The sequence below is a fragment of the Conger conger genome, chromosome 19, assembly GCF_963514075.1.
Source record: "Conger conger chromosome 19, fConCon1.1, whole genome shotgun sequence".
NCBI lineage: Eukaryota > Metazoa > Chordata > Actinopteri > Anguilliformes > Congridae > Conger > Conger conger.
In genome coordinates, this window is record NC_083778.1 from 9,259,900 (window position 1) to 9,272,231 (window position 12,332).

The window sequence follows — 12,332 nt, forward strand, 5'->3', positions numbered from 1 at the left end:
AAAGAGAAGGAGATCTGGACAGAGAGAGAGAAGGAGAGGTAAACAGTTAGAGACTGCCACAGTCTGAGGGCCAAAGAACAGGAAACTACAGAATCACACCATCTTCGGCAGAGACCAGATTAGACGGCAATTTTAAAACAGTATTACTCTTTTAATTGCTCATTAATGCCACACGCCACTATTTATTTTCACACGTTCTTTTCCCCATTCCTTTTATTGTGTCCACTGCATTTCAGATGGGAGCGCGAATGTGAATCTGAAGGAGAGGGTGTACAGCGGAGAGGGGCAGGGAGGCATTTCATCTCCCTGTACACCAGCTGCAGCTCTCCCCTGCTCTCTCACGGAGAATCAGAAACGACGCCGGCACGCAGCCTACCAACGGGCATGCATAATGAAACGGGCATAAGGCAGTCGTGACATCACCTCACCGGTAAATACAGACTGGAGCTCCACCAACCGCAGAGAACGTTGGCGAGGACCAAGGAACAACGGCAACAGCGATTGGTGGACGGCACTTCCCGGATAACCACGGGGTGCAGAAATAAATAGTTATTTTGCTATTCCTGATTGGCGGTGGCAGTGTTCTACATGCTTAAAGGGGAGCCTCAAAAAAACGTGCCACTCAATTTCGATTCAATTTATTCCTAGACAACATGAATAGATAATACCATAATACCACATCAAAGAAATCACATAGAGCAACGACGGTGATGTCACCTAGTTTTGAAGACGCATGTGCTGGATTGATCCCGCCAAAATTGGTGATTGATTGATTATGCCTGCGCAGTGAATTTACGCAAATAAGGGGGAAAACAAATCGGAGATAGGAAGCTTAAAAAAATACAGAGGTATTTCCAAGTTATGCCATTCACTGACTGACTGTCAGCCGTTAAGCACGCAAGTGTGTCAGGATAGAAAAAGCCATCAGGAAATACAAGCTTGTCTCATCCAGCACTGTGGATCACGCCTGGACCCAAACAGGGTCTCTGGCTCGACTACGCGGCCTGGCAGTCTGCTCCACATAGCTGCGTGTCGTTACGCTCCCGCTGGGGGTGGGGGAGAAGCTCCCATTTCTAAGATGGAGGTCACGGAGGAGCCGGGGAGAACCTCGAGCGAAATGGGGAAAGCCCTCCCAGATGGGAAGCGCCGCAAAGGATTGTGGGAGTTTTGGACCGCGTCCAATCAGACGCATCCCGAGGAGACGACTCCCTCCCTGCAGCTCAGACTGCTGACGTTTGGGGGGGGGGGGGCGGGAGCCAGGCCTCAGTGGTCACAGCAACCTCACGCAAACGCCAACGCCTCCCTCCCGGGAACAGAACATGCCGAAATACATCCTAAACAATTGCCATGAATATATTTCAGAGCAAAGACCTCTGAAAAGACATATTGTGATATATCAAAGGGGCAGTAAAAGTATATTGTCCGCAGTATCCTCATGGCGTATTTGATTTCACTATATTGGGAGCGGATTCCTTTTCCCCAAGGGATGCTGGTCCACGTTAATGGTGGGATCATGAGAAATGTAGGACAGAATAATCTTGGCTCTGGAGCCTGAGTGAGGGATGGGTCTAAGGCAATGTTCCGATCCGATTTCAGCTCAGCAGAACCATCTTCGCTTCTTGATTTACAGTGATCTCATTGTCAAGCTGTTAGATCGAGTTCCTCTGGATGTTGGGCCAATGGCCCCGGCGTTTTTAGACCGCCGTATATAGCGGTTCTCACAGTAACACGCTCTTCTGTTCTTCTCTTGCAGGGATACAAGACAGGCCGAGGTGAACCCTCTAAGAGAAGAAGAAAGAACAGACAAACCCGGTCAGGCCCTGTACGTCACAATTACACCTCTGGGCAGACCACAAATCATTTTAAAGAGGAAACGGACACTAGTTTTCTGTGACAGTCTTATCAAAGTCAGTACACAGACTGCAATACGATACGCAGTGAGTGCCCAACTGCCATCCTCAGAACAACAGTAAGACAGGCCAACACCAATAAAGCACCAGCCCAGTCACCTGCAGAGATAGGCCAGTCACGCAGAAATCAGTCCGTAAGTCATCCGGTCACACGGCGTCAGTCACCGAGTCAGTCAATCGGGCACAACCTTCCGGTCAGTCAGACTCCAAGTCACAGACGAACAGACAGTAAGCTAGTCCGTCGTACGCAATCAATAGGTCAGTCAGTCAGCAAGAACAAAGCTGTCGGTGAGCGAGAGGGTCATTGGCGATCGGACAGCCAAGTCTTTCAGGACGACCGGCCAGCCGGACGAAAAAAGGCAGACGCCGTCCGTCAGCCGGCGAGGCCCCGGTCGGGAGGCCCCGACGAGCCAATGAGCGGCGGCCGGCCCCTCCGCTGAGACACAGCCGGCCAATCGGAGCGCGGGACGGGCCGGGGCGGGGAGGGGGACAGCGGAGCGGACTCGAGGGACGAAGCGCCCGGCGACCCGGATGCAGAACATCCTCGAGCAGAACCTGGACATGGCCACGGCGCTGCTCGCGGGGGAGAAGCTGAAGGAGCTGATCCTGCCCGGCTCCTCGCAGGACGAGAAGGGCGGGGCGCTGGCCGGGCTCATGGTGCAGCTGAAGCTGGAGCTGCCCTTCGACCGCGTGGTCACCATCGGCACCGTCATCATCCCCATCCTGCTGGTCACGCTGGTCTTCACCCGCAACTTCGCAGGTACGCCCGCGCGGTTAGCGAATACCAGGGGCGCGCAGGGGCACTGGACTCAGTCACATCTTATCTGACGTGTGCAACTTCGCAGGTACGCCCGCGTAGTTATCGCATACCAGGGGCGCACAGCAAGGGCCGAGCCGTTTCAGGATTTCGCGCTAACTTCTGGTCTTAATGAATTAATTGACTCAATCGAATCTTATCTGACGTGCGTATGAGTACCGGCTCCAGCTGCAGACCGCCAGTGTATCCTAATTAGTTTACTGTGCTCAAGTACAGGGGTGAACCGGCGTAATTTATAGAGCAACTGGTTGGAACAAAAACCAGTACAAAGACCAAGATGACAGTAGATCTTCAGGAACAGGGTTGGGCAGCCCTGCTCTAGCTGTTGAATGAGGTGTGCTTTGTTAGGGTTGGAGTGAAAACCTACAGGACGGTAGATCTCCAGGAACAGGGTTGGGCAGCCCTGCTCTAGCTGTTGAATGAGGTGTGCTTTGTTAGGGTTGGAGTGAAAACCTACAGGACGGTAGATCTCCAGGAACAGGGTTGGGCAGCCCTGCTCTAGCTGTTGAATGAGGTGTGCTTTGTTAGGGTTGGAGTGAAAACCTACATGACAGTAGACCTCCAGGAACAGGGTTGAGAACCACCACTGCAACTCCCTGCGGCTTGAAAGGTTCCATCCTCAAGACTGACCTCAGATCAGCTGTAGCGGTTTTGCGCAATAAGTGGGTTGGTGATTCAGGTGGGATAAACTGATCCTGGATCTGCAGGTGGTAGCAGATTTACTGTGCAGTGTGCACTTGTCGGGTGACACACTGAACTATACTTCCTGTTTTATCTTTTACACCCAGCTCTGCTTGAAATGTATGATCATAATATAATCATAATTTCAATTAACATTACATTTTTTTTACATTTCATTTACCGAACAAAGCCCTTTGAAAATGGACCGATATATCTATCCTTTCTTATATTTAAAATCTATAACCCAATACACAGTGATACAACTATGCACATTATAAACGTAATGGGGTGTCTGTGAACATAACTTCTAAGGACATAAAAACCAACACTTGCGCTAGGCTAATACGCACACTACAAACAAATACCTGTACACAAACAGATTTACAGTGACAATTTAACCAGATGCAGTCTTTAGGTTTAAAATGACACCGCCACACCAATAAAGGCCGGCTCGGATTCAAGTCCCAGTAAGTCACCTATATAAAAGATCTTTATGTTGTTGGAGATTAAAGTGTAAGAATGCGTTGCAACAAGACCAGGCCCGGCCAGATTGATCATTTACCTACAAGGTGGCCCCAGGGCATTGTTTGTTGTATTCACTCGCCACTTAATTGCCCGACCGACACGGCTTGTTACGGCGTTAACTCATCTCACCCGGGTTCTTGGGTCAACGCCGGCGGCTGGCTACGGCAACAAGGCGAAGCGAAACTCAGAGCAGCGCCTTAGCGCGCGCTTCCTGGAAAACGATTTCAATTCGGGTTTTACGTCGTCGCGTACCAGTGGGCGCGTGCGTCAATCGAACGTCTGTCCAATCAAATTTCCGTTCCCCTCCGACCGCGATCTATTTCCCGCGTTCCTCATTCGACGTCAGTTGGATAGACTCCCCCCGCCCTTCAAACAGTGCCCCCCCCCCGAAAGATCGGTTTCACTTGTGTAAATGCCATATCACTCTGAGCTCATCTTTAAGGTGAAACCAAAAGCCAGCGAACTGTACGGCCCTCCCGACTCAGGGCCCAGACTCCCGGACGCGGGCGTGTCATCTCTTTACTGGTGTAAAGCAATGCATCGATGTGGTTGTATAACACTCTGTCAAGGGTTGAGAGCACACTCTGTTCTGTGTGCGAGATTAGGCTGGGCCGGTTCGGGCCAGTCGGGGAGATGCTGAGTCAGGATGTCTGCATAGCAGCACCAACCAGCTGTGACTGAGGGCTTTCTCCCTTGGGGAGTGGGGTTGGGTGTGTGTGTATGCGGGGGTGTGTGTGTGTGTGTGTGTGTGGGTGGGGAGTGTGTGTGTGTGTATGAGTGTGTGTGTGTGTGTGTGTGTGTGTGTGCGGGGGTGTGTGTGTGTGTCGGGAGGGGGTGTGTGTGTGTGTGTGTGTGTAGGTGTGTGTGTGTGTGTGTGTGTATGTGTGTGTGTGTGGGGACAGCAGTTTCATCCGCATTCCCGCAGTGGTGCAAGCCCCCCTCCTCAGAGTGTCGGCCATCTTAGCCTGCTCTTAAAGGGCCGGTACGTGAATGTCGGCTCGCATACCTTCAGCGGACGCTCCGCGTACTCACGGGGCAGACCTGGCGGTAACAGCGGCTCTCGGCCGCCCCGCCCTCGCCGCGTGCCCACGTCGGGTTCATTTCCAAACCCATTTGCCGGTCCTCAATTGTAACAAGCCGCTCGTTGCTCTTAATTAGACTTTTAATGTCAACCGAGGGACGTTTACCCACCCGCAGCCACGCTACGCCCGGCGTTAGCTAAACACGCCATGAAGAATTAGCGTTCTACATTCACGCCACTCGACAGTCAGCCAGGTCAACTGACGGCTTCATTTCCTGCGAGATATTTGGCGAATAATTCCAGAATAAATTGACTGCAGATGAGCCAGTGGAAACCATTGAGGTTCTGATTGCAGAAGGCGTGGACAAGCGGACACAAACTTAACATGAAGAATGAAAAGTGAAATGGCAATGAGCCAAACTTGCTTATTTTTTCCAAGAAAAGCATTTTTGGAAAAACTGAAACGCCTGTTTTCTATTGCTGGTCAAGAGATTGGTCGTAACTTAAGCCGGGCGGGCCCCAGGGTCGAATCTGAGAATGCCAGGGAGCATTCAGACCTTTCAGGAAATTTTGGAGGCGGAAAGAAAGCATTATCATTTTATGTAGTGAATAACAGTTATGTCTTTTAGAAGAGTTATGAATAACAGTTATACCTTGAGTTATGTCAGTTAAAACCTTTTCTTTTGGCACCAATACTCCTAAAAGCATGTGGCCATCTGGGATCCACGGCTATATACTGCTACAGTCTGCTAAGCATTATCACCTTCCTCACCACACTCATAAACTGCTATACTTGTGCTAACACGCTCCACCCCACATCTGTCCACTATACACTACACTACACTATGCTAATTGCTAACGCCCTCTCCCACATCTCTCTACCTATATACAACAACACTTCGCTCACCACAAACGCTCCCTCCCCCCTCTTTCTACCTGTGTACTGCTACACTACGCTAATCGCTAATGCCCCACCCCACATCTATCCACCCCTATACTGCTTCGCTAACCAATCGATCCACTCGTGTACTGCCATATTATGCTAACCGCTAATGCCTGCTCGCCCATCCCTCCACTGATATACCACTGCTCTCTGCTAACCGCTAACCGCTAACGTCCCCCATCTCTGCCCTTCCCCAGAGGAGTTCATACACTGCTACACTCAGCTAACCACAATCACTCCTCTCCTATACTGCCATATTATGCCAATTGCTAATGCCATCTCCACTCATACAACACTACTCTCTGCTACCCGCTAACCCGCTAACTGCTAACATCCCCCCCCACTCTGCCCTTCCCCAGAGGAGTTCATACACTGCTACACTCAGCTAACCACAATCACTCCTCTCCTATACTGCCATATTATGCCAATTGCTAATGCCATCTCCACTCATACAACACTACTCTCTGCTACCCGCTCACCGCTAACCGCTAACTGCTAACGCCCCCCCCCCCCCACTCTGCCCTTCCCCAGAGGAGTCCATATACTGCTACACCCCGCACAACTTCACCCGCGACCAGGCCCTGTACGCCCGCGGCTACTGCTGGACGGAGCTTCGGGACGCTCCCCCCGGGGGGGACCCCGCCCTGCGGCGCTCCCTCTTCGAGCACAAGTTCCTGCCCTACGCCCTGCTGGCCTTCGCCGGCATCATGTACCTGCCGGCCCTGGGCTGGGAGTTCATGGCCTCCACCCGCCTCACCTCGGAGCTCAACTTCCTGCTCCACGAGATCGACAACTGCTACCACCGGGCGGCCGAGGGCCGGGCGCCCAAGATCGAGAAGCAGATCCAGTCCAAGGGCCCCGGGATCACCGAGCGGGAACGGCGGGAGATCATCGAGAACGCGGAGAAGGAGAAGAGCCCCGAGCAGAACCTGTTCGAGAAGTACCTGGAGCGGCGCGGCGAGAGCAACTTCCTGGCCAAGCTCTACCTGGCCCGGCACCTGGCCATCATCTGCCTGAGCTCCATCCCCATCACCTACCTGAGCGCCTACTACGCCCGGCAGCGCCAGAACGAGTTCACCTGCGCCCTGGGCGAGCTCCCGGACGTCAGCAGCCCGCCCCCGCTCCGCCTGGACGTCAACTGCAAGCTGCCCGCCGTGCAGCTCCAGCGCATCATGGCCGCCGTGGACCTGGGCCTGCTCTGCGGCGTGAACGTCATCATCCTGCTCAACCTGCTGCACCTGTTCGTGGTGCGCAAGTCCAACTTCGTCTTCGACAAGCTGCACAAGGTGGGCATCAAGACGCGGCGGCGCTGGCAGAAGTCGCAGTTCTGCGACATCAACATCCTGGCCATGTTCTGCAACGAGAACCGCGACCACATCAAGTCGCTCAACCGCCTGGACTTCATCACCAACGAGAGCGACCTCATGTACGACAACGTGGTGAGGCAGCTGCTGGCCGCGCTGGCGCAGTCCAACCACGACGCCACGCCCACCGTGCGCGAGTCCGGCATCCAGACCGGAGACCCGGGGCTCGACTCGGCCCTGCTGGCCCACGGCGAGCTGGGCGGGGAGCCGCTGGTCATCAAGAGGCCCCGGAAGAAGATCAAGTGGATCCCCTCCACCAACCCGCTCCCCCAGCCCTTCAAGGTAAGGACCCGGTCGATCCGCTAGGGCAAGGGGTCGGCAACCCCCGGTCCTGGAGAGCCGCGGGGGTGTGCTGGGGTCCTCACTCCTGGTCCTGGAGAGCCGCGGGGGTGTGCTGGGGTCCTCACTCCTGGTCCTGGAGAGCCACAGGGTGTGCTGGGGTCCTCACTCCTGGTCCTGGAGAGCCGCGGGGTGTGCCGGGGTCCTCACTCCTGGTCCTGGAGAGCCGCAGGGTGTGCCGGCTTTCGTCGCCACCTTAAAATAAGCAACCGATTCAGACCCGAGAAACCAGGTGAGGCGAGTTAACTGTGTAATCAACGGCTTTCATTGATCAATTAATGCCAAGTCACAACGAAAGCCAGCACACCCCGCGGCTCCCCGGGACCAGGGTTGCCGACCCCTGCGCTAGGGGCATCAATATCAGGCACCAGGCCTGGGCCAGACAAGACGAGTCATATTTATAAAGCACATAAAAAATGGCTACCGTCAACCAAAGTGCTGTCCAATGGAATACAGAACCGAAACAACAAAAGTTGTCCAAATAATTATGGACCGGTATGTGCAGCCTGTTTATTTGTATAGAAACATCATTCTCCCCTAGAACGGACCAGTCAATTTCTACTATGAACTCTTTGCTGTATTCTACTCTAGGCTACTTTACTGAGCACAATCTTCCCACAGCGGCTGCAAATAAATGTTTTTTCTTCTGTATGTGCAACATGTCACTGTTTTGGATTCAAATACTTTTCCCGAGCTCGATCGATCTTGCCTGGTGCAACTGAGCCAACCAAGAGGACCAGAAGGCTGGCGGTGCACTTTTTGAGAGTATTTCATAGCTTCCAAAACACCAGAAAAGCACAGTGAAGCGCAGAAAAGTATTTGAATCCGAAACAACTCCGCATTTGACCCAGGTCTGTCGAACACCTCTCTACAGGAAAAGAGAACAGAGCGGTCCCTTGTACTTGATTGAAACGGCTTTCAAAACTGCCCCCAGCTGCCCCCTGTACACGCCGGTTTTGTTCCAACTGCAATCACGACCATAATAATTTCGAGCTCTTCACTGTTCTTAATGAGAGACTTCTAATGTCTACTGAAGGATTGCTTCGCTCTTAAGGGCCCGTTACATCAGAAATAGCCTTGTAATATCCCTCAGTCACATTCCAGGACTGCTAATCAGTTTGACCAGCAAACGCTTTCAGTTTCTGCAATGCGCTATAAGCAACTCCTTTTGAGAAAAGATTATTTTACTGGAAAGTTTGGACACCCAGTCGGTTAAACTCAACAAAAAATTGACAAAAAAAACAAAGAGCAAAAATGCAAAGACCCTGAGCGAACTAAGTTATAAGATTTCAGGGGAAAAGCAAAAATGTGGGAGTACCAAAAAGCATTTAACAGCTTTTAATGATCAAGAGATTGTCGTAATTAGCGTGGGTGGTCGGGGGTGTTTATAGACTGAGAACTGCTGCTCCACACAAAATATCTCAATTGGTATGGGGGAACACATTTTGGAGAACAATGCGTTCACACAAACAGTGTGCACTGTATTCATATTGTTGGTTTCATATTGTCTTAAAACCCTTTTCACAGTTGGCTCTTAATAGTATTTATATGACTTTTATATTACTATTAAAAGTAATAAATTACGATTTATATCTCGTTGGCATTAGTTGTGCGACTTTCAGTTGTGTAACACAACGATGAGCATTTTTTTAAATTTACAGTACACAGCATCCATCAATACAGGCAAAAACGTAAATATACTGAAGCTGTTCAGTTTTGGTGCCTTGCTCGAGTGTAGAAGCGTATCCAATCCGGACTGGTTTTTCCCCAAATCTCTGGTTTTTCCCCCAAATCTCTGTTTTTTCCCCGCCCTTCCCCCCGCCTCCCAGGAGCCTCTAACGATGGTGCGTCTGGAGAACAGCACCAAGCCGGACAAGCTGAAGCCGGTTCGCCGGAAGACCGTGATGGACAACTTCATCAACCCGCAGCTGGACACCAAGAGCACGCAGCACCCGCCCACCAAAGGTGCAGGAGAAACGTTTACGAAGTTCATTTAAAACTTTTAAAGGTACAATAGGGAATTTCGGAATAACGGTCAGGAGAGGAATAGTAGCAACAAACAACTTCAAATCACAATACTGTTTATCCCTCCCCCTTTGCTGATATTGAAACAATATTGTGGCTGTGGCAATTGGAACCAATTTTCAACCAATGAGCTTGAATTATTGTTCAGTGATACAATGTTTTAGTACAGCGTCAGGCCGTCAACTGTATATTTTTAAACCTTGAATTTAAGGACTATAAACACAGGCAGAGGGTGAGTCAACATGTCAGTGAGCCTTTTTCATTGATAGGAAGGGATTTACAATGGTCTTGTAACAATGTTTTAACACAAAAATCTTACCTATTGTACCTTTAAAACTTTATTTTAAAAAGCCTTTTCTGAAAATTACTTCAGAATTCACCCGCAAGCCATTTCTATTGATTCCCAGTTCCTTGTTCCTCAGTCCAGAGCTTTGCACCCATGTGACTGCAGAAAAAAGTGCCGTAAATACAAAAGCTACCATTTGTGTCCATTGAAATACATTTTCATGTATTTCTGTCCATTCCTGTCCATCTGAAAGCAACCTGGCATGCCGGACTCCAAGCTCTCCTCCACAAGCCAGATGAAAGCAACCCTCCGCCATCTTGATTGTAGTTTATATGTATTGACTTGTAGTTTGAAACTTAATTCTGAAAGTTGTATTTAAGTTTTGCATTTGCATTTTGCATAATCTTTGTATTTCCATTTTTGTATTTCCATTTGGGGGGGTCTGTACATGACGCAAATCTTCTTTTTCCACTTTGCATTTCGGATTTTGTAATTCACTCCGCATAATTGAGTTCAGTATGTTGTACGGCAGTCTTTAGATACAGTGTGTCCATGCTAAATGGCTGGCATTTATATAGCGCCTTTATCCAAAGCTTCACATTCACCCAGGCGGGGGATCGAACCGGCAACCCTCCGACTGCCAGACGACCGCTCTCGCCGCCCGAGAGTTAATGTTGCCCCGTGTGTGCGCACCTTAAACCCCCCCCCCCCTCCTCCTCGCCCCCACAGCCACGGACCTGACCGCCGGTTGCCTGGAGAAGAAGCACACCCGAAACTTCTCCCTGGACGTGCAGCCCTACACCCTGACCTTCCGCAAGCCCAAGGCCGAGGTCGTCCAATCACAGCCCCTCCCTCCGGAGCATGTGCTGGACGCCGTGTTCATCGAGGGCCCGCACGCCGTCGTGCACGCCGGCTCCGCCTCCGTCGCCGGTGAGTCGCCGCGGGAACGCCGTGTCCAAACCCCCCCCTTTCCCAGTGCGCTAGCCCCTTTCCCAATGCGCTGACCCCTTTCCCGGTGCGCTGACCCCTTTCCCAGTGCGCTAACCCCTTTCCCAGTGTGCGAACCCCTTTCCCAGTGCGCCGACCCCTTTCCCAGTGCGTTAACCACTTTCCCAGTGCGCCGGCCCCTTTCCCAGTGCGCTGACCCCTTTCCCAGTGCGCTAGCCCCTTTCCCAGTGCACTAGCCCCTTTCCCAGTGTGCTAACCCCTTTCCCAGTGCGCCGACCCCTTTCCCAGTGTGCTAACCCCTTTCCCAGTGCGCTGACCCCTTTCCCAGTGCGGTGAAACCTTTTCTTACGCCATTTTCTGTCTCTCTCTCCTGCCCTCTCCCTCTCTCTGTCCCTCTCTCACTCTCTCTCTCTCGCTCTCCCGGTTGTTCTCTATGTCTCTCTCTCTTCCCCTATTGCTCTCTATGTATGTCTGTCTCTCTCGCTCTCTCTCTCTTTCTCTCTCCCCGTTGCTCTCTATCTCTCTCTCTCTCTATCCCTCTCTCCCTGTTGCTCTCTATGTGTCTCTCTCTCTCTCTCCAGAGAAAAAAGACTCTCTCTCAGAGCCCCCCACACAGCCCTTCTCCACGGTCTCCCTCCCCCCCTCCGCCTACCTGAACGGGGGCTCGCCCGCCCAGGCTCTCCCCCCTGAGCCTCTGTCCCAGGCCGGGGACCCGGAGGGCGTGAGCTTCAGCCGAAACCCGGCCCTCCCGCTGCTGGGAATCCACCGCACGCTGTACGAGGAGGAGGAGGAGGAGGAGGCCGAGAGCAGGAGGCGCAGGCTGGCCGAGAGGCCCGGGGGGGAGCTCATCACCGCCGGGGAGTGCTGAGGGGGGTCCCCACCTCCCCTCTCCCCCTCCCTCCCTCCCCGTCCGTCCGTCCGTCCGCCCGTCCGTCTGTCCCTGCTCATCCCACCGCTGCCGCCAACCTGGATCCGTCTCAGCTGGGGTTCGGGGTTCGGGGTTAGGCAGGAAGGCCGGGCCGGCTGATCCCAGAACAGTGCCCTTCGGGACGCTCCCGACTGCTGCGCTTACGCGAACCGATCCCAGAACTGATCCCAGATCTGTTTCGCGTCCGTCGCTCGTCGAAACACCCGACACACCGAGACGCTAACGGCTAAAGGCTGAAAAACAAAAATTTGCTAAAGCAAATTTTAAATCGCCGCGCTTTCACAAAGCCGCCCGTCGAACGATGTCAACGTCAACGTACGGCGTGACACAGACTCTGAAATACATCGAGCGTAACGTTGTTATTTATTTGGGCGAGGTGCTAACTATTGCCGTGAAACAAACACATCTCAAAGACGGTTGTAGAAGGCTGAAAACGGCGTGTTAAGACTGAGCGGAACGTTTGAGGCGGGCGCCAGCCGGCCATGGGACCGCAACCAGCGCCCGTCTCTCTCTGACCGCGCCTTCTGGTCCTCGGTCACGCTCTC

At 52.4% G+C, this 12,332-nt stretch overlaps 1 protein-coding gene across 1 annotated transcript; it reads left to right on the forward strand.

Moving 5' to 3' along the window:
- Positions 1 to 2,435: 2,435 nt before the first annotated feature.
- panx2 (pannexin 2) lies at positions 2,436 to 11,727 on the forward strand. Its single transcript, XM_061229994.1, has 5 exons — positions 2,436 to 2,670; positions 6,429 to 7,543; positions 9,430 to 9,565; positions 10,641 to 10,841; positions 11,441 to 11,727. The coding sequence occupies exons 1-5, from the start codon at positions 2,442 to 2,444 to the stop codon at positions 11,725 to 11,727; spliced, it is 1,968 nt and encodes a 655-aa protein (XP_061085978.1). The 5' UTR covers positions 2,436 to 2,441.
- Positions 11,728 to 12,332: the final 605 nt, after the last annotated feature.

Coding starts and splice junctions, on each gene's coding strand:
- panx2 (XM_061229994.1), top strand. CDS start 2,442: ATGCAGAACATCCTCGAGCAGAACCTGGACATGGCCACGGCGCTGCTC. Junction 2,671..6,428: donor CTTCACCCGCAACTTCGCAG/GTACGCCCGCGC, acceptor GCCCTTCCCCAG/AGGAGTCCATATACTGCTAC. Junction 7,544..9,429: donor CGCTCCCCCAGCCCTTCAAG/GTAAGGACCCGG, acceptor CCCGCCTCCCAG/GAGCCTCTAACGATGGTGCG.